The following is a 21,394-nucleotide window of genomic DNA, read 5'->3' on the forward strand; positions in this document are numbered from 1 at the left end:
TCTGGAGAGGATTTGCTCTCATCAAGGAATTATTAACTGCTATTTGTTTAAAATAGTTAAACTGTTAGACAAGTTCTTTTGAGGTTCGGACTGTTCAAGTCCCCTATATAAGACAAGCATGAAATAACAATATTGTCTTGCTATCTCAGAATTCCAAAAAATGATGAAAAAATGTACTCATCTACCCACGGCGGAACTCGAACCCGCAATCCCCGGTATAGGAGACCGATGCCTTATCCATTAGGCCACGCGGGCTTGACAAGATGGATAGAAAGAAAATAAAACTTACTATGGAGCACTTTTTAAATAAATTTGATTTTGGCTTTTACTGTCTCTAGACAGGATTTGCACTTATCAAGGAATTATTAACTGCTATTGGTTTAAAATAGTTAGATTGTTAGACAAGTTCTTTTGAGGTTCGGACTGTTCAAGTCCCCAATATAAGACAAGCATGAAATAACAATATTGTCTTGCTGTCTCAGAATTCCAAAAAATGATGAAAAAAAGTACTCATCTAAACACGGCGGGACTCGAACCCGCAATCCCCGGATTAGGAGACCGATGCCTTATCCATTAGGACACGCGGGCTTGACAAGATGAATAGAAAGAAAATAAAACTTACTATGGAGCACTTTTTAACTAAATTTGATTTTGGCTTTTACTGTCTCTAGAGAGGATTTGCACTTATCAAGGTATTATTAACTGCTATTGGTTTAAAATATTTAAATTGTTAGACAAGTTCTTTTGAGGTTCGGACTGTTCAAGTCCCCAATATAAGACAAGCATAAAATAACAATATTGTCTTGCTGTCTCAGATTTCCAAAAAATGATGAAAAAAAGTACTCATCTACCCAAGGCGGGACTCGAACCCGCAATCCTTTGTTTAGGAGACCGATGCCTTATCCATTAGGCCACGCGGGCTTGTCAAGATGAATAGAAAGAAAATAAAACTTACTATGGAGCACTTTTTAAATAACTTTGATATTGGCTTTTACTGTCTCTTGAGAGGATTTGCACTTATCAAAGAATTATTAACTGCTAATTGTTTAAAATAGTTAAATTGTTAGCCAAGTTCTTTTGAGGTTCGGACTGTTCAAGTCCCCAATATAAGACAAGCATGAAATAACAATATTGTCCTGCTGTCTCAGAATTCCAAAAAATGATGAAAAAAAGTACTCATCTACCCACAACGGGACTCGAACCCGCAATCCCCGGTTTAGGAGACCGATGCCTTATCCATTAGGCCACGCGGGCTTGGCAAGATGAATAGAAAGAAAATAAAACTTACTATGGAGCACTTTTTAAATAACTTTGATTTTGGCTTTTACTGTCTCTTGAGAGGATTAGCACTTATCAAAGAATTATTAACTGCTATTGGTTTAAAATAGGTAAATTGTTAGACAAGTTCTTTTGAGGTTCGGATTGTTCAAGTCCCCAATGTAAGACAAGCATGAAATAACAATATTGTCTTGCTGTCTCAGAATTCCAAAAAATGATGAAAAAAAGTACTCATCTAAACACGGCGGGACTCGAACCCGCAATCCCCGGATTAGGAGACCGATGCCTTATCCATTAGGACACGCGGGCTTGACAAGATGAATAGAAAGAAAATAAAACTTACTATGGAGCACTTTTTAACTAAATTTGATTTTGGCTTTTACTGTCTCTAGAGAGGATTTGCACTTATCAAGGTATTATTAACTGCTATTGGTTTAAAATATTTAAATTGTTAGACAAGTTCTTTTGAGGTTCGGACTGTTCAAGTCCCCAATATAAGACAAGCATAAAATAACAATATTGTCTTGCTGTCTCAGATTTCCAAAAAATGATGAAAAAAAGTACTCATCTACCCAAGGCGGGACTCGAACCCGCAATCCTTTGTTTAGGAGACCGATGCCTTATCCATTAGGCCACGCGGGCTTGTCAAGATGAATAGAAAGAAAATAAAACTTACTATGGAGCACTTTTTAAATAACTTTGATATTGGCTTTTACTGTCTCTTGAGAGGATTTGCACTTATCAAAGAATTATTAACTGCTAATTGTTTAAAATAGTTAAATTGTTAGCCAAGTTCTTTTGAGGTTCGGACTGTTCAAGTCCCCAATATAAGACAAGCATGAAATAACAATATTGTCCTGCTGTCTCAGAATTCCAAAAAATGATGAAAAAAAGTACTCATCTACCCACAACGGGACTCGAACCCGCAATCCCCGGTTTAGGAGACCGATGCCTTATCCATTAGGCCACGCGGGCTTGGCAAGATGAATAGAAAGAAAATAAAACTTACTATGGAGCACTTTTTAAATAACTTTGATTTTGGCTTTTACTGTCTCTTGAGAGGATTAGCACTTATCAAAGAATTATTAACTGCTATTGGTTTAAAATAGTTAAAATGTTAGACAAGTTCTTTTGAGGTTCGGACTGTTCAAGTTCAAAATATTAGACAAGCATGAAATAACAATATTGTCTTGCTGCCTCAGAATTCCAAAAAATGATGAAAAAAGATACTCATCTACCCACGGCGGGACTCGAACCCGCAATCCTCTGTTTAGGAGACCGATGCCTTATCCATTAGGCCACGCGGGCTTGACAAGAAGGATAGAAAAAAAAATAAAACTTACTGTGGAGCACTTTTTAAATAAATTTGATATTGGCTTTTACTGTCTCTAGAGAGGATTTGCACTCATCAAGGAATTATTAACTGCTATTGGTTTAAAATAGTTAAATTGTTAGACAAGTTCTCTTGAGATTCGGACTGTTCAAGTTCCCAATATAAGACAAGCATGAAATAACAATAATGTCTTGCTGTCTCAGAATTCCAAAAAATGAAGAAAAAAAATACTCATCTACACACGGCGGGAATCGAACCCGCAATCCCCGGTTTAGGAGACCGATGCCTTATCCATTTGGCCACGTGGGCTTGACAAGATGGATAGAAAGAAAATAAAACCTATTATGGAGCACTTTTTAAATAAATTTGATTTTGGCTTTTACTGTCTCTTGAGACGATTTGCACTTATCAAGGAATTATTAACTGCTATTGGTTTAAAATAGTTAAATTGTTAGACAAGTTCTTTTGAGGTTCGGACTGTTTAAGTCCCCAATATAAGACAAGCATGAAATAACAATATTGTCTTGCTGTCTCAGAATTCCACAAAATTATGAAAAAAATACTCATCTACCCACCGCGGGATTCGAACCCGCAATCTCCGGTTTAGGAGACCGATGCTCACTATTTGAAGAGTTTATTTATTACTGGTGCTTAATAACATATGCTTAATAATTAATATTAATTAAATGGTGAAAATCTGACACAAAAAAATAAGTTTAAAAAAAAATCTTTAAATGTTAGTTTAGATTAAAGAATATTTAATTCTTCATTTTTATTATATGACAGCACTAATGCTAATTATATGAAAACTAGAACTTATGAAACTCATCGTTCCCTTCTTTTATACTTCATTTTAATTATTGCAGTATACAGTATACTATCTAGAATACAATATTATTATATATAATTGCTGAACTTCATTTTATTTTGTATCTTGATATATTTTTAGGAATATTGGATCGTTGCTTGGTTATGAACCACGTTGGTCTTCTTAAAAACGTAATAGTTATAGTTTCTTGTTTAAATTTGGGTCTTTTTTTAAAGTGTTAAACTAGTCTTCTTAAATTAAATTCTTACGTTATGATAAGTAAGAATTTTCTATCAAGTATTATATTGAATTAGACATTAGTTTTTAAAATTGTTCACTAATTTTGTTATCAATACCTTTAATATATATTTTTAGATCCCTTGTCAAAAATGAAATCAAAATTGTAAAGGTATTTACGTAAGTCAAAAAAAAAGTTTACATACATTAAGCACTAGAAAACATCAAAATAAATTTGATTTGACTGATGAAATTTTGAGGTCTTAATAATTTCCGTTAATATTTTCTCTGACAATAAAACAGGTTTTATGTTTTAACTCACTTTATTTAGCATTGATGCATGAGATTTTAATAGCGTTTTTGTTTTTTCCTCACTTAATCAACCATCCGTGAGTACAAATAATAATAATAATAATTATAAAGATTAAATAATAATATATAATAATAAACAATAATAAATAATAATAAATAATTAATAAATAATAATAACTTTTAAATAATAATAATAACTTTTAATTAATAATAAATAATTATAAATAATTAATAAATAATTATAAATAATTAATAAATAATAATAACTTTTAATTAATAATAATTAATAAATGATAATAATAAAAACTAATAGTAACTAATAATAAATAAATAATAATAATAAAAACTAATAGTAACTAATAACTAATAAATAATAATAATAAAAACTAATAGTAACTAATAATTAATAAATAATGATTAATGTAATTTTGACTTAATTTCGGAGAAATATTCTAATTTCCTAAATTTGTACTACAGTTAAATTCAAAGCTCATAGGATTTGATCCTTTTCCAATGCTCCATTCTACATTCTTAGCTCCTCCCTCTCACTCTTCTTTCGCGAATAAGTATCTACTTGCATTCCAGGAAAAAATTTTTTAACATTAAACACTGCTAGAAACTTTTAGTGATAAACAGGTTTTAGCCATTGTGTACGTTCAATACAATAGATTGTGTTTTGATGTATTTCGAGAAGGTCTACTCGCACATTGTAGCTGAGATTGCAACAGGTCATAAGTTTTTACAAATCTCAATTATTGGCAATACTACACGAGCTCCATCTACCGCTCTACATGCTTGTCGATTAAAGTACATTTCCTTCCTAGAATTTCAAGAACTTAAAAATGGGGAATCGTCCATCGAATGAAACGTAAGTTAATAAAATTAGCATTATTCCGCATGCAAAGTGAAACAAAATCAATAGGATCATGCTAATTTAATCCTTCATCTTTCTTTTTCTTTGTTTTTTTTTCACCCATAAAAAATTAGTTTTTTCGCAGTGTTTTATTGTAATTTAGTTAGAATTGTGTCCTGCATTCTATTTTGTGTTTTACTACTGAAAAATCATATTTGCACTTCAAAATATTTATATAGATTTGAAGCTAGGTCTCTTTTTTGTCCATTTCTGCTATTAATTATTATGCAAACACTAAAATAATGCTACTGTTTTTATTAAACACTGAAAAGTACAATCGCAACAGTGTTGAGGATAAATGTTCCGCAAGCCAAGAGACATTTTGCACTAAAGACACATTCTGCATAATAAAATTAAAAAAAATTATTCTTAATTAATTCTGAATTTATTAATTAAAAACTATTCTAAAGAATTAGCATTAGTTTTAGACATTTCATTTATTTTATTTTACATCAAATAGAAATTACAAATAGCTCTTCTAATATTCAGTTTAATTGTGTGTTTAATTAATTAAATGTGTTTGTGCATCACTTTTTAGAGATGGATTGCTTAGCTTAAGGCATATAATTTTAAGCACTTATTTCTGCTTGATATAGTCCTTTTTCATACATTATATGATATAAAAATACTTCTTTCCATTTATTTATATATTTTGTTTAAGAAATGTGAAAACTTCCTCGGTTATTTTTGATAAATATATCAAAAATAATGATAATAATAATGATATCATAATGATATCAAATCAATGATATCAAAATAAATGTGTAGATTGTTTTCACTTCATTTTTGACAATATTTTAATAATATATTCAGGTCAATAACTACGAAATATCCTATCTATACATTTATATGTCATTGATCAACGTGGAGAAAGAGGAAAATTGTAAAAAATGGTTGTATTTTTGAAATAGAAGTGCGTGGGAAGGTATTCAAAGAGACATGCAGAGAAAGAGTAGTTACTTCAAATTAAACCATTGTGTAATTTAAGTGCAGTGACAGTGTGGATATAAGAATAGTATTTGCATCTTATTACTTTTTTAAGAAATGGGATCTATAGTTTTAGAGATGGGAATAACTAATAGCAGCATGTTATTTGTAATTATAGTCTTATTTTTTTTCTTAATATAAATATTTATCTGATTTTTCATTCTAGTAATTCATCAGTTGAAACTGATTCGAAACATATGGAGGAAGTCCTTGGCTTGAAAAATAAGACGTCCGACGACGCAGAGGAAACAACAATGGCGAACCACGGTGATCGGCATATGATTAGACGTTTTGTCGAATATAAAAACGAAAATGGTGAAAAAGTACTGGATGAACTGGAAAATAGCCGAGAACATTTCACAAAGTAAGTAACAATATAGTTCTCTTTTTCTTCTTCTATTTTTTGTGGAAAATATGGAGACACTCACTAATCAAAGCCATCATTGTTTGTTTCCCCCCCCCCCTTTAAAGGTCGATATTTCTCTAAGAAAAAGATAGTACATATTTTGTTTATGAAATATTATTTATTATGTCATGTTAGTATGTAAATAGTAGCGAAATAAGCAATATATTGGATTGGAAAAATTATCAGCTATACGTAGAATTTTTTTAATTTATTTTAGAATTGCAGAATTTGTGACACAATACGAAGTAATAGAGGAGAAGTAATTTTACTTTTTAATAATTTATAACGATAGCCTTATATTATGCAACAGATCAAGATCAAATTGGATACGGATTTTTATATTTGTTTTGAATCTTATATATTTATATAATTTCCAATATAAATGCTAAGAATTGTATCTGGTAACATCAAATCTCCCACAATCGTATTTTTATAGCTTATTTATCCATTTTTTCTTGTTTTTGATATAGAATCAAGCAGAAACTTTTAAAATGAAGATCTCGAGAAAGTTGAATTAATCTTTTTACAACATTGGATAAATAGTCATTACTTAGAGTGAAAAAAGAGAAAAATTATTCTCGAAAAAACCCACTGGAATGAAAGATATTAATATACACTACTTAACTCTTAAAACCGATGCCAGTAACAGATTATATGTAAAGCTACTTTTAAGAGGTCAAAATAAAATGGAAGATCTATACTTTTTTTTAAAATCTCTTCCTTCTTTACTATTTTTGTGAAATTTCTTCTAAGCACAATTATAAATTTTAAAAATTTCCGATTGTTTTTCCTATTTTATAAATTTAACAAATAGGTGTACATTTACAACTAAAGAAGCATCTGGAATTTGAGAAAATATGATTTAAGCTAACTAAAATTTCCTGCATTAGTTGTGTATCAAATTATAAATGAAATTTTGAATATATTGGTAACTCAACCATTTTCTTATAAAAATTTTAAAAGTCACCGTGTTTAAATAATTAAATAAAGTAGAATATTTCTATTGTACAGTTATGTCACTATCTATTTTTGAATTATTTGCATAGCTACCAATTTTACTGCATTTTTCAGTAGACTAATGGCTTTTGCTAGTTTTTTTCTCTTCTACTAATTTAATTATACTACTAATTAAATTGTAGGTTTTTAAAATTTGAAAAATAATCTAAAATTAAGAGAAATTCTAAAATAATTGCAATCAAAATGAATTTTTTACTCAGTTTATTGCTTGATTGAGTGTTGAAAGAAGTATTGCACTTAAATAAGAAAACAAATTCCATTTAAAATAATAAATTTTAAGATTTTTTAAATGTTCTGAAATTTTCAATTTTTTCAACCATATTTTCTTAAAAAATTAATTAAAAAAATTCTAAAATCGACTGCGAAGAATTTTACGACAACGACTAATTACGACTACTAACGTGCAACTCCGTAGCCTTCCAGAATTGTAATTTTGAACCCAATCCAAGAGACAAGGAAACACCTGGATCAAGTATTGGGTGAACTTTGTTTTCGTGGAGGACTTTCTGATGTAACTAATCCGCATTTGCGTTACATGGAGAGGAAGACCGCAAGAACCTCCCACGGTAAGTCAGACGGCAAGGGAACTCTAACCAATGATCCGCCTACCACTGAGGATATTTCACGTCAGCACTGTGGTCGGTGCAAGCTGGATGCGGAATTCGTATCAACTGGGATTCGAACACGGTTAGCCTCATTATAAAGCGAACCCTCTATTCCCCTGGGCCATCATGGCTCAGGTTTGCTTATTTAAAGAAAGTATGTTTTCGTGTCTTATTTCGTAACTTAAAATATTATTGTATTAATTAATTAGCATATTTTTAAGTCACCCACTCAAGTCATTAAGAATGAGTCCTAAAATGTGAAGATCTGATCATTAAATCAATATATATTCAGGATGATTCTTTTTTTTCTTTTCTTCTTTTTTCCTTTTATTTTAGTGCAGTGTTCGTTGAAATATTTCAAACAACAGAAAACTTGAAACAATGAACACAAAATGAAAAATTAAATTTTTTTCTTAAGCACATTTTTGAATAAAGAAAGTTTATAAAAGGGTTTCAAATACTCAAATCAACCCGGAAATATACCAGAAAATCATTATTTAGTTCGACTGGTTAGTTGACTTAATTACGCTGACTATTTTAGTCGGATTACGACTGTCCTTCACTCTTTAGTAAGAGTCGTAAGTCTAAATTATTGAAGGAAAAACAAATTAATTAATTAAAAATCTAAAAGAAAAAAAATCAGATAAAAAGCAAGTTTTTCTGCAATATTACAGAACTTAAAAATAGTTAATATTTACTCATATCTTAAACAAGCCTGTGAACATCTGCAATTGTAATTTTTCCAATAACAATCAATTTTTGCTTGTGGAATTAAAATGAAAATTTTTGCGAGTAACAACCGATCATTGGAAGATTTCTTTTAACAGTTTTTTTTATTTACTAGGTTAACACTTACAGAGAAAACTTCCTTGAAAACTGATGAGGAATTAAGTGGAATTTTTAATGATCTTCTTGAAACAACTTGTTCTAGAGAAATGTTTGAAGATGAATACAACAAAATTATGAATACCTCCAATCTTTAAAGAAAAAAAAAGAAGTGATAATGAGCAAACTGTGCTCTGAGTTTCGCATTTTAAATAATGAACTTGAGAAAACAGTAACAATAACTGTTAGAAACTGCTATGCATGGTTGTATGATTTTATTACAAATGTAATATACGCTTCATTAAAAGTTTCAATTGAATTTTTATTAATATTCTTCAAATTATCTGCTGGCACACATTCTGTTAGTTTACTTACTACATAGTCGCATTAAAAATAAAACATATTTTATCTTCTATTAAAATTAATAGAAAAAAAAACAGCCAGCTAGTCTAGAATGAAACAAAACAACGTTAATAAAGCATAAACAAAAGTACAGTTATAAACAAGAGTGCCTCAGTGTCTAAACACTAAAATGTGTTTACACACTGGGAGAAAGATTCCTGTCTACAAAACCAAAACTATACATTATTTCCATTTCGTTCTCCAATCACGTTGTTTTGCTTAATTTTGATTATCACAAAGTATACCCTATTTTCTTTAGAACTTACTACTAGAATAACGAACAAACGCGATGCTTATAAGCCATATTAATTTAAGTAATGGATGCGTTTTATATGCCTTCTGGAACATATTTCGGTGCTTAGAATACATTGTTTGAGTGCATCCAAAGCTAATTTATTTATATTCTTTTTAGGTCTTTCGTTTTTATCATAATTATACATATAAAGGATTCGGTTGACCGTTCTTCAGAAAGTGTGACATTTGGGTCTAATGTCTTTAGTCCATGCATGCATTTTTTTCTAATTTTTTTTCCTGTTGTAGAATACAAAACGAAAACAAAAACTCTCATAAGTTTCTATGAATCATTAAATTTTTTTTAGAAAAAATGTGGTTTCTAATTTTCAATATCGCTAAAAATATTATACTTTATTAGTCGTTTTGATTTTTTTTTTTACAATTAATGCTTGAAAAATACACAAAAAAAAATTCTAGCATTAAAATTTCGTTTTCTTATTTTTAAATTTTTAAAGAAAATGAATTTTTATTATTTATTTTAAATTTCTTAAAAACATGTTGAAGTAAAACAACTAAAATAAATATGTAAGTGCTAGATTCTATGAAATTAGGTTTTATAAAATTTGAGACACATCATTTTCAAGTTTTTTTTCCTTTTTTTTTTCTTTTTTAAAAAAACACTAAGATACGGGCTTTTAATACAACAGTTTTTCATAAAGGTGTAAAGAAAAAAAATTAAACTTAATCTTATCTTGCATTCTAATTAACATAGAAATATGATTTTTTTTTCACTATTTAAAAAATATATACTTCTAAATATTAAAAGGAAAGGCTCATGAATTTTTAAGATTTTTTTTTATCCTAGGTTCTCTTAAAGGATGCATTAGTCTAAAGACCAATTAAAATATGTTACTGTGGTTATAAATTCTTCATGCACTTCACATTTTTACTGCATGTGTGTGGCATATTATTGCAGTCATTCATTCTTAGGTGGTCCTTACTTAAGTGACATATGTTTCATTCATAAGTGCTTGTTTCATTCTGTATAACTTTGAGAAAGAGTGCACCTTGGTGTGATATTTCATGCTAGAATTCATGAATGAAATGCTCTTTGTAGTGTCAGAGAATCATACATTTGTTCTATAGGGGGTAAATAGATAAGGAGAAAATAAATGTTATCAACTCAAAGGGGTGATAGGTCTTGCACAGAACACCTGTACACTTCTATTATTCCCATTGTTTGCTTCACTCATTTTTAAGAGTGAAAGAACCTTTCTTTTTCCTTGTGACAGGTGGATTTAGAAATAATAATATTTTTGTTATAAAATGTATTTATTCATGTTCAAACTTTTTTGTGATGCCTTCTCATGTGTTAGAAACGTGCCCTTTGAAACATTATAAGTTTATTGAAAAATTAGTTAAAATTAACTACTATTTTTTAGAAAGTTATGTAATTATGTTATGTATCATTCCGAGTTACAGAAAGGATTTCCAATTCGTTTTTTTTTTTTATAGAATTAATAACGTTGTCTACTTAGAATTGCATGGCAATTATCCTTTTTTTTTTATAAATACAAGCATGTAATATTGTAAATTGTATCTTTTGTTTGTGCGAGTCATCTCATAGTGAATGAACAGTTAGGATAGCAAAGTAAAGTTTTAGTTTATAGCTAAGTTTGGATATAAAAATTATCACAGTTAAAGAATTTTCCGAAAAAATTGGCGAAATGTCAAGTAAATAATATTTCTAACACAGCTGATTGGAACTATCGTTTCAAATAACACAGAAGCAAGGGAAAGAACATAGCTTTTCAAGCTATTTCTCGTTATTAAGCTTTTGACAATAATCTGAAGAAATGCTCTAAGGCAATAAATATCGGTAGACGGAAAAAAAGGTCCCGGAAAAAATGGTCCCGGTAAAAAAGGTACCTCAATAGGGAAAATCTGTAGGGATATTTCCCCTCTCGCTTTCTGGGCAGCATGAATGCTTCTCGCTGTTTCAATGAATATTCTTTTTATCTGTAATAATTCAGATTAGATCATTGAGGTAAGGAGAAAGGTAAAAGGGGGGGGGGACTTATGAATTGGTTGTATTACGCTTTTTTTTTAAAATTTTATTTCATTTATTTATTCTTCTTTGATTATTTTTTAAAGCGGAAAGATACTATTTAAATTTTTCAATTATGTTTTACTTTCTTTTTGTAATTTTTTTAAGTGAAAAATGTGTTATTTTCTATTTTAAATTATATTTTGTGAAGAAGTTGCTAATGTGAGGCTTAAAGTAGCCAATCGGGGAAGTTGGGAGGATTTATGTGTTGTATGTTTATTCGTGATTGGAGATGAAAGTATTGGTCCTTTTTAATTAGTTGAAAACGCGTGACACGAAAAAAAAAAAAAGAAAAAACCATGCACGGAACAGCAAAAGGCGCTTCAATCTAATCTTCTCATTTTAAATATTTTTCCCTACACAGGTACCTTTTTCACCGGGACCTTTTTTTCCGGGGACCTTTTTTTCCGGTACCTTTTTTTCCTAGAATCATAAATATCAACCCATCAAAAGACACATTTAAAAAATATTATATATTAATAAAATAAATAAAGGTCTGAGAAAGATTTTGTACAGCATAAGCCCCAGTATCAGACTAAGCTTTATGATTATAATGAAATTTTATAAAACTCTATATAACTTGTTACGCTTTCTTTTTTATATAATTGACCTTAGTAGGAGAAAATGCTTAAGTGACCTTTTATGTTCAGAACTTTGTAAGGTCACTGTCACAAAATATCGCTTTATTCTATCACCTAACGATTGCAACTTTTTGATAGTGAAAATAAATTACACATATAGTTATGTGGAATTAAAGACTTAACTTGTATCTTAAAATAAAGAGGAAACCTCCCTATCCTACTAAATATATATTTTTTAAAATAGATGGTCCTTTATTTAAAATCATTTTCTCTGTTAGAAGAAAATTTCAACCATTTCAAAAAACAAAAAAAATTAAGGATCATCCACTTGCTTCATGAAGTAGTTGTTAGACTCTAAATAATATTATTAAATAAAATAAAAAGTTTAAGTGACATTATATCTACTCAAAAATCGAAATCGAAAAAAAAAAAATTTTTTTTTTTGTACGAATTTATTAGCACCGATCGTAATTTACTAGCACTATATATAACCGATGTTTATATGCTAGTTATTGTTTGGAAGTTTAAATGCTCAAGATAGTTTAGAGGAATGTAATTTGAGTAAAAAGGAATAAATAAAATTACATAAATAAAAGTAAAAATTTATGGTATAAAAGTGTGTCGATCAAAAACATTTCTGGAAAGAAAAAACTTCTTGCCCCGGGTGAGGATCGAACTCACGACCTTCAGCTTACTCAAGAGTGAGAGATTATGAGACTGACGCGCTGCCTACTGCGCTACCGAGGCTTATCAGGAATCTTGAGAATAAGTTTGTATAATAATACTTCAAATTTATCAACGATAATACAAGTAAATTATGAGATACATTTTTTAAATTTTACTACGGAGTTTAAAAGTGTGCTAGTAAGAAAAATCTATAGTAATGAACATCTGCACAGTTTTTAAAACTTTTTATTCGATAAAAGTTGATAAAAAAATAAAAAGTATTATTTTCTTCCCTTCCTTAGTTTTATGTTAACCCTTAAAAAGTATGAATATTCCTTTATGAATATTCCAATAAATAACTGGATTTAAAAGTTTATACATTAATTTTAAAAAAAATTAGAATCCAATAGGCAAAATAACTTTTTCTTACTTAATCCAATTTTTAAAAATACGGAATTATTCGAAACTTAATTTAAGAAATATATTATCAAACCAGTATATAAAATAACCGATATATAACCTATATTTAATGATCCATATTTAATATAAATAAGTATACTTTTTAATAAATTTTTTTCTTCAAATCTCCCTTGTATCAAAAGTTATATGAGTTTTGTTCCAATCCATATAGTGAGATAACAATGAGGAAATGCTCGCATTTACATATTATCAGCAAAGTTCAAAATTCCTCATTCTATTTAAGAATTAGAGAAAAAAAGGTTGAAAACCATCCGGCAACGTAGGAAACAAACAAACATATCACAAATTTCACGCAACATACAGAAAACCTAAAATAACTCATATTTGTACATGCTGAAGAATCTATGTAAAAGTTTGATACTTGGTCTCTGTAAGCCAATATATTATTCTAAATAATGTCTAGTTAAAGAAAATAATCTTTCATACTTCATACTTTTTTGCGTACCCTACAAATACCAACCATTCTACAAAATACTCTTCGCATGTTCTTTTTAAATAGAATGTTGATTCCTCACTTAGCCGAAAGCGAATACTACATCTAATGAAGGTATTTGTTTAAATTATACCTGAAGTTATAGTCATAGCTGAAAAAGTTATTTACCGAAAAGAGAAAAAAAATGTTAATTTTGCATGAAAAAAATGTAATTTTATTTTTTCTTAAAGGTTAAACAATCGAATATTGTCAGCAAAAATTTCAGTTATATTTGTAATCCAATAAAGTTAAAGTTTAAGTAAATACTTTCTATTTATTAATTTTTTTGATCACATTTCGGTCATGTGTGTACTACAAAGCTTAATAATTAAAGCCATTGCTAAAAATAGTTTTGGATTTAGTTTATTTAATTTATTATAAGTGTTGTTTTAATATATGCAGACCCATGAAAGCATTACGATTTGCTAATTATATCACCATTGGTATTAATAATTATGTCATTCAAAAAAGTTAATCATGTCTTTGAATATTTATGTGAAATTAAATAGTTTTAGTATTAAAATGTAGTGCAACTGTTTATTTTCTATAAAATTTTTAAACATTACGAACACATCTTACACTATGAACCACATAAAAACATACATATACTATATATATGCTGCATATATTACATCATATACCTATCTTTAATTAAAATGCAATGATTAATTTAAATAATAGTTAAAAATAAAGCTTAACATGCGTTTATTGGTATAAAATAAATTACTAATGTAGGAAAGTAGCGAAATGAAAGTTTTCAAAGAAAACGGGGGGAAAAATGTTTTTATTCCAATGCAGATTACCACGCATGCGCATTGTTGACAAACTTGAAAAAAGGTGGTAAAAGAGAAGAGTTCGGGTTATCAGTATTGGGGCATTCGATGTAGAGAGAGGGGTGTCTGTGATTGAGCCAGTGGAATAATAAGTTTCATCCATAGAAAATAAATTTCAGCTGTCAATTTTTTCTAATAAGTCCTTCTAAGGGAGGTAAGTTTCAATATTTTTTATTTCATTATTTTATTTAGTGCTTTAATTAGTATTATAGTTAAAAATTGTTCTAACAACAAATTCTTCAAAGCATTGACATACTACTTTGTTTTAGTATGCAATGATTTGCATTATCTTTAAGCAAACTTAGATTTTGCCGTTATTTTTTCTTAATGATTTTCTTGTTTGCTTACCGTAAAACAACGATATATAAAATTTGTTTCCTGATAGTTATGTCTTGTTATTGTATAGCGAAGTTAAGTGTTTTCGGAAGCAGAATAATTTATAAAAATTTCAAGTTGGAATAAATCTTTTAATTTTTAAATTAATGATATTTATCAAAAATAGCAGCCATTTTCGCAACTTTCAAGCACATTAAATTAACTCTCTTCATTTTATACGATTCAATTAGCTGTTTCTTGATACGATCTTCCAGCATTTCATATTACATATTCACTTAATTTAACATTTTGATAGAATATCAAAATAACTTATTCACATTTAAAAACAAGAGTAATTTTTCATTACTATTTAATGAAAATAACAACGCTGGGATTTAAGAAAGGTTTTTCAGATAAAATATTTCAAAATTGTCCGGCTCATTTTTTATACGTTTTATAATAAAAGATGAAGGGATATAATTTAGTGTTGTTATGTAGAAAGATTTTTAAGATTTTCAAACCATAACTCTATTATTTTTTGCGATATAGCTTATAATGTCTTGTTAATGTATATCAACAAACTAATCTACTAGAATTTTGCAACAAGAAGAAAGTTTCATTATTTTTTAGCACACTTTAATGTGAGTAACAGCATCGCAATTTAAAATATACTATTAACTACATATGCATAATGGAAAAACTTATTTTGATATTTTTTTTAATTATATTGGTGAGTTCAACTTTTAAATTATAACTAAATTAACTATATTATTTTTAATTGATTTACTAACCATGTCCTGATATGGTGAGTCAGCGTCTTGTATTGTTTACTTCCATTGGGATAGTTTCACAGATATATATAGTTTACTTACTGTATTTTCATCTTGATATCTTATCACGATTATTATTTGTTGTTTTAAAAAATTTGAGTACTTTTACAATACTTTTTAGTAAAAATAGCAGCCACTGGCTTAATTTGTTTTCTTTCGCTTAATACTTTTTCTTTTATTAGTAAAATAATAATTAAAAAATAATTAAATAATTAAAATATGGAGTGAATTAATTTCATTTATCTTTTATTTTAATAGAATGGTTTAGATACTTTTTAAGCACTTACAATTAATTCCGTTACTTTTAAGTAATATAATAGTTTACATAACAACAACGAAATGATTTGTGGAAGTTTTAAAATGAGAGAAATTTTTCGTTATTTTCCTTTATTAAAATAACATTTTTCGTTACAGGCTTACAGTTTGTTTTTAATTTGTTACGAGATTTTAAAAATTATTTAAAGGACTAGTTTTAATTACATTTTTTAAATACATTGATTTAAGTTCTTTTAAACACAGTCAATTTTTTTTACTTTTAAGTAATTAACTTTGTTTTGTTATGGTTAGCCAGTGTCTTTTATAGTTTCTTTACAATAAAGTAACAAAATAATTTCCTAAAACTTTAAAATGAGGGTAAATTTTCTTTACTTTTTGCAGAAAATAACAACCACTTGTTGCGTTAGTTCATTTATTTATTTATTAATCTTTTTTTGACAGCATAATATCTTAATACATGTGTGAATCAATCGGGAAGAAATGAAATTATTTAAAATAATTCAATGAGATTTTGAGATTTATTTTTCTTTTATTTAATTACAAGACTGTTAAAAACATCTAAGTTTTCAGCCTTCGGGTCAAATATGGTAATTATTGATTAAAAAAGACATTTGCCAGACCGATTTATCCTGCACCTATATGCTTGAGCTTGGAAGTATTTAACATTTTGTTCCTCCAACATTTTAAGGCATTTAACAATTCAAAAATTTAATCTTTATGATAATCTAAATTGTTTTAGGTTACACATGGTCTACTTACTTACTAATCATATGGGTCCGTTCAAATCTTATGTAAGCATATTTTTGGCAATACTGGAGTACCCCTCCCCCTTGTCAGCAAAAATAAGCAAACCACAAGCCCCTTTCCTAAAAAAAGCCACCATACCTCCCTTTTTTTAATTTTTCTTTTTATACTTACACTTTGAGTTTAGTTGTAGTAATTTGGAAAAGTTTTACACAATTTTAGGCAATTTGTTTGAATTTGCACAATTTTGGTTTAATTTCAGGGTTAAATTCAAACAAAGCTTTTAACTTTGCAAAATAACAAATTTTGCGTTTTCATTTATTTCATAAAACTTGAGTTAAATAATTTTTAAGAATATTTTATTTTTTTCCCTTTTTACTCAAAATCTTGACCTGAAGTTCTTGGAAACAATTTTTTTCCAACTCATTGTCAGAACTTTTTTTAAAAATTTTTTATTGCATTTTTTTGCTAAATTTTTCTTAATTTAAAAAAATTACAAATTTGGGATATCAATGTCTACTGTAAGTGTTACTCATATCCCTTTTTCTCCTTATCCATACCCTGTTAGCCACATACGTATTATTCGAAAAGACCCTAAATACTTAATGTTTTTGAGATTGGTGTAACTTAGAGGGTAGATGTGTTACGGGCAATGTAATTATTTAGTTCAGTATTCATAATCATAATGCTTAGTTATTATGAATATTGACCATTAAAATTGGGCAATTTGATAAATTTGAATTACTTTACGATAATTTCTCACATTGCCCGGTCATTATAAATACCGCTATTATTTCTTTGGGCACTTTGATTAATTGACAGCAATGGGACAACCACGTGCGTGTGGTGTGATTCTGGCTGGCCAATGTTCACCGGTGAATGTTGACAATCAAATTAGTCGCTTTGGAGAATGTCCGAAATATTTATTACATCCAATTCGATACTAATTTATTCGTGGATGTAATTACATTTATTCGATATTTTAATACTTACTGACGATAGATTAGAACAAACAACAGTGTTTGAAGTATCGGGCAAATATATACCGCGCAATGGCACTTGACTCTAAAAAAACATCAGTGTAGGGTATACCGGGCAGTGGCCCTGAACCTTAAAAAACATCAGTGTAGGGTATACCGGGCAAATGTATACCGGGCAGTGGCAGTTGACCCTAAAAAAACATCAGTGCAGGATATACCGGGCAATGGCACTTAACCAGACCTAGTATGACTAGACCTTTGGTAAATGTCCGAAATATATACTAGGTCTAGTGCCACTTTTGCTATAGCTTAAATATTTAAAAAAAATTAAACAAAGCGTTTGAATCAATTTTAAACTGATACCGAAATTATTGCTTTAAAATTAAAAAAATAATAATAATAAAAACTGCCCCAGATAAGTGTAATTGAAGTAGTTGCTTTATACAGCGCATGTGCGGGAAAAAATTTAAAAAAAAAATTATCCAGGTGCATCTGAAAGTGGATGAATATCCCAAGACACCCTGTGGCTGTGTGTGACACAAATTGCCCACTTGACTTTTAGCATTATACATAATGACCGGGCAATGTAATAATTGCAACATAATTTATCATTTTGTCATATCCTTTTTGGCACTTTTTAAATTGCCCGGGCATTCTAAACAATGCCCAATTATTTACATTGCCCGTGACAGATATACGAATTAGGTAACAGGTTTTCTAATTCCAATTTCAGGTTTCAATTAATTTTCAATACTTATTGCCTAAATATAATTGCCAAAAAATAATATAAGTAGCAGGATAACTTTATTTTACTATTAAAGTACTTTAAATGGAATCGTGAGTGGCTTGTAAGTCATAAAAATGTAAAAGTAAGAAATGATACAATTTATGCAACCTTTCTCAAAGTTAAAAAAAAAAAAAGTTTTTTTTCTCTCTCTTTATTAATTGAAAGGAGTTTTGCGTTTCAATATGAGAGATACTTCAATGTTAAAATGGAATTTTTTATTTTTTAAATGAAATGAAAAATTTAATTCAGAGACGATTTTTTTCTCCACTTTTGGCAAAATATTGATTAATTAACAATGTTTTTATGAAATTTGGTTTTCACATAGTTCATAGTTGGCGATTTTAGAAATTTTTTATTCATGTTTACCTGAATATGCAAAATTTTTGAAATGGTAAATAAATAAATTCCAAAGATGCCAATTGCTTTTTTTACTGTTTCAGATAATTATCCAGTCAAGATGATGACGCCACATAATCCAGAAAGGCGCGTGGCTGGAACTGCTCCGAGCACAGCGTCGCTAACGTCACGACAGGTAATCGGACAGTTTTATTCCATAAGCAGTCAAAACCCATCTATTTTAAAGTTGTATGTTAGTGTATGATACTCCTTTTTTTATGAATTTAAAAACTTTGCAACTGTAATAAGATAGTTTTTATATCTAGTAATATTTATAGCTTTTAACGGAATTCAATTTGAAAACGCAATTTTATTTTTTGCGTGGTGATAATGCAATTTTTTTTCTTTGTGTCTTAAAACAACAACATTTCAGAAATTTTAAATTGCTTTATGCTTCGTTGGAGTCATATTTGTAAATGAAATTGTTATTCACGTTGTTTTGTTGTTTACATTCCAAGTAGCTGAAATTTGAGCTAGATGGCGTTGCATACATAGAATACACATAAACTCGAAACAACTTGCAGAGATGTGGCTTATCATTTTATTGCTATTATAAAAGAGTTGCAGTTATAAATTTCTGTGAAAAGTACATACAGTAGTAAAATCATGATATATTCTTGTTAAAGTTTTCAGTGAAAATTTATGGACATTTAGATACATTTAAAAAAAATGAACAATAGTTGTGATAATTGCCTCTCTTTTCAATATCTTTTTTAAAAGTCCCTAAAGTGTCAACATTATGCTATCAACTTGCTGTCTTCAAGGAATCGAGGGTGTAAAAATGAACAATGGCTAAAAATAAGCAATAGCTTAAATAATTTCCCCTCTTTTTGATATAAAAGTCTCTGCAATGTCCACTTTATTTGCTCGGATAAAATAGCTATCTTCAAGGAATTGAGAGCATAAAAATAAGCAATAGCTAAAAATAAACAATAGTTAAAATAATTTCTCTATTTTTAATATCCTCTTTAAAAGTCCATGGAGTGCCCATTTTGTTAATTTCGACCAGCTTACTGTCTTAAATGAGTCGAGGACGAAAAGATGAATAATAGCTAAAGTTATTTCCTCTTTCTTTAATATCCTCTTAAAAAGACCATGAAGTGTCCATTTCGACCAACTTGCTGTCTTAAACGAATCGAAGACGTAAAATTAGATAAGATAAAAACTAGATCACGTAAACTGCTAGCTTTTATTTTGATATGATTCTTATTATCTTGATTTCTTAATTTTAGGGTGGTGGTCTTACTCCTGAAACTGAGGAAAGGAAAAAGATATCAGATACATTGCAAGAACTCTTGGAAAAATTTCAAGAATACAGTAGAAAGCGATTAGAAAATGATGCAGTAATGATGGAGCTCATGGTGGAGGGAAATCAATTAAAAGAACGAAACATGCTACTCTTGCAACATTTGATTACTGACCGACAAACGCGATCTTAATTATGGTACAAATGAAGTATTTTGAAAATAAAAATTTTGTTTTAAATGCAGTATTTTTGCATTTTTTGTAAAAGAGGAAATAAGAGAAGAAGAAAAAACTAAGCATGGTAGATTAAGCGAGGGACAACATAAATTTGCGAGGTCTATCCGAACAAATATTTATAACAGGAAATATTTTATTGAAAACTCAGATTTGATTGAAGATGTATTTTAGAGATGCTTTTATTTATCATCCCCTCCTAGCTTCTTCCAACAAGCAGATTAGTTTCATTCCAGCAGATTCTAGATTTCATTTACAAGCAGACTCGTTTTGTGCATATTTTCAAAGCATGGGTATTCCGTATTCTCATATAAGTATATGACGACGTATAATATACGAGGGTATATTCTCATTGCGGGTATCGTTTTGGTCACCTAATACTGATCTTATTGATACATTTTTAGCTTTGTAGTCTTGTCACCACAACTTCTAAAAAAGTCGAAAGCCAGATTCTGAATGAATTTCAGTTCAAATCATAAGTGAGTTCACTTTATTTGTTTACACACTGCTTGAATATTCATTCTAATATATATATATTCCGGCAAAATTTTGGCATTTTCGGCAAGATTAAATTCCTAGTGCACCTTAGCATCCAAATAGAGTCTCGGTGCTGCCATCTAGTGTGGCAGAAACTAGATGTCCAAATTAACATGACCAACGGTATCTCACCCATTGTGGTGGTCCTGAAAGAGTGGATACCACCTCTGGAGAACGCACTAGGTCTGCTCGTCGGCAAGACTGATTGTGCAGCTCATTGGAAATAAAATATATATATATATATATACTCAAGAGCCAAAACATTATGTCCATAGTCAAAGGAAAACTAAATTCTGTCCAATTTATTTTCCAGATTATTTTGGTCGGCAGCTTTTGCACGTGTTTGTTAGAATATAATGAGCTTTTTTTATAAAATTTTAAATAATTTCTACATATTTTCTAAAAGCTAATTCATTATAATTAGAGAGAGATAAAAATAAATATTAGAAAAATAGAAATTTCTAAAAATTGGTTGAATGAAAAGTTTTATGAAATAGAGGGAGGGGAAAAAGCGTAATACAGGATCTTGCAATATTCTAATATTTACTTTTCTC

The 21,394-nt window shown here is 29.0% G+C and overlaps 2 protein-coding genes and 4 non-coding genes across 8 annotated transcripts; 2 read left to right on the forward strand and 4 right to left on the reverse strand.

Moving 5' to 3' along the window:
* Window positions 1–1,181: 1,181 nt before the first annotated feature.
* Window positions 1,182–1,254, reverse strand: TRNAR-CCU (transfer RNA arginine (anticodon CCU)). The gene has a single exon. It is a non-coding gene; the product is annotated as a tRNA-Arg (tRNA).
* Window positions 1,255–2,180: 926 nt separating this feature from the next.
* On the reverse strand, window positions 2,181–2,253 carry TRNAR-CCU (transfer RNA arginine (anticodon CCU)). The gene has a single exon. It is a non-coding gene; the product is annotated as a tRNA-Arg (tRNA).
* Window positions 2,254–2,513: 260 nt separating this feature from the next.
* On the reverse strand, window positions 2,514–2,586 carry TRNAR-CCU (transfer RNA arginine (anticodon CCU)). Its single transcript has one exon. It is a non-coding gene; the product is annotated as a tRNA-Arg (tRNA).
* Window positions 2,587–4,567: 1,981 nt separating this feature from the next.
* LOC107445674 (uncharacterized) lies at window positions 4,568–9,040 on the forward strand. Of its 2 annotated transcripts, none has more exons than XM_016060129.4 (3): window positions 4,568–4,836; window positions 6,035–6,232; window positions 6,745–7,029. In XM_016060129.4, exons 1-3 carry the CDS (start codon window positions 4,811–4,813, stop codon window positions 6,767–6,769), a joined length of 249 nt encoding a protein of 82 aa, XP_015915615.1. In that variant the 5' UTR covers window positions 4,568–4,810; the 3' UTR covers window positions 6,770–7,029. The 2 variants fall into 2 exon arrangements, with proteins under 2 accessions (XP_015915615.1, XP_015915614.1); XM_016060128.4 differs by lacking the exon at window positions 6,745–7,029 and adding an exon at window positions 8,741–9,040 and having other exon boundaries at window positions 4,572–4,836.
* A 3,661-nt stretch (window positions 9,041–12,701) lies between these two features.
* On the reverse strand, window positions 12,702–12,792 carry TRNAM-CAU (transfer RNA methionine (anticodon CAU)). Its single transcript is given in 2 exon segments — window positions 12,702–12,737; window positions 12,756–12,792. It is a non-coding gene; the product is annotated as a tRNA-Met (tRNA).
* LOC147807999 (uncharacterized) lies at window positions 12,730–20,313 on the forward strand. 2 transcript variants are annotated; one of them, XM_087165751.1, is made up of 3 exons: window positions 12,730–12,814; window positions 18,869–18,960; window positions 20,057–20,313. In XM_087165751.1, exons 1-3 carry the CDS (start codon window positions 12,757–12,759, stop codon window positions 20,261–20,263), a joined length of 357 nt encoding a protein of 118 aa, XP_087021877.1. In that variant the 5' UTR covers window positions 12,730–12,756; the 3' UTR covers window positions 20,264–20,313. The 2 variants fall into 2 exon arrangements, with proteins under 2 accessions (XP_087021877.1, XP_087021878.1); XM_087165752.1 differs by lacking the exon at window positions 12,730–12,814 and adding an exon at window positions 14,493–14,650.
* Window positions 20,314–21,394: the final 1,081 nt, after the last annotated feature.

Source organism: Parasteatoda tepidariorum, chromosome 6 (genome assembly GCF_982258835.1).
Source record: "Parasteatoda tepidariorum strain Cologne lab strain chromosome 6, Ptep-v5.0, whole genome shotgun sequence".
Taxonomy (NCBI): Eukaryota; Metazoa; Arthropoda; class Arachnida; order Araneae; family Theridiidae; genus Parasteatoda; species Parasteatoda tepidariorum.

Excerpts from the sequence above, each read along its gene's own strand:
- LOC107445674 (XM_016060128.4), top strand. The coding sequence starts at position 4,811 with ATGGGGAATCGTCCATCGAATGAAAC. Across the intron at positions 4,837-6,034 it reads AATCGTCCATCGAATGAAAC|TAATTCATCAGTTGAAACTG; the intron begins GTAAGTTAATAA and ends TTTTCATTCTAG. Across the intron at positions 6,233-8,740 it reads AGCCGAGAACATTTCACAAA|GTTAACACTTACAGAGAAAA; the intron begins GTAAGTAACAAT and ends TTTATTTACTAG.
- LOC147807999 (XM_087165751.1), top strand. The coding sequence starts at position 12,757 with ATGAGACTGACGCGCTGCCTACTGCGCTACCGAGGCTTATCAGGAATC. Across the intron at positions 12,815-18,868 it reads ATCAGGAATCTTGAGAATAA|ATAATTATCCAGTCAAGATG; the intron begins GTTTGTATAATA and ends TTACTGTTTCAG. Across the intron at positions 18,961-20,056 it reads CGTCGCTAACGTCACGACAG|GGTGGTGGTCTTACTCCTGA; the intron begins GTAATCGGACAG and ends TCTTAATTTTAG.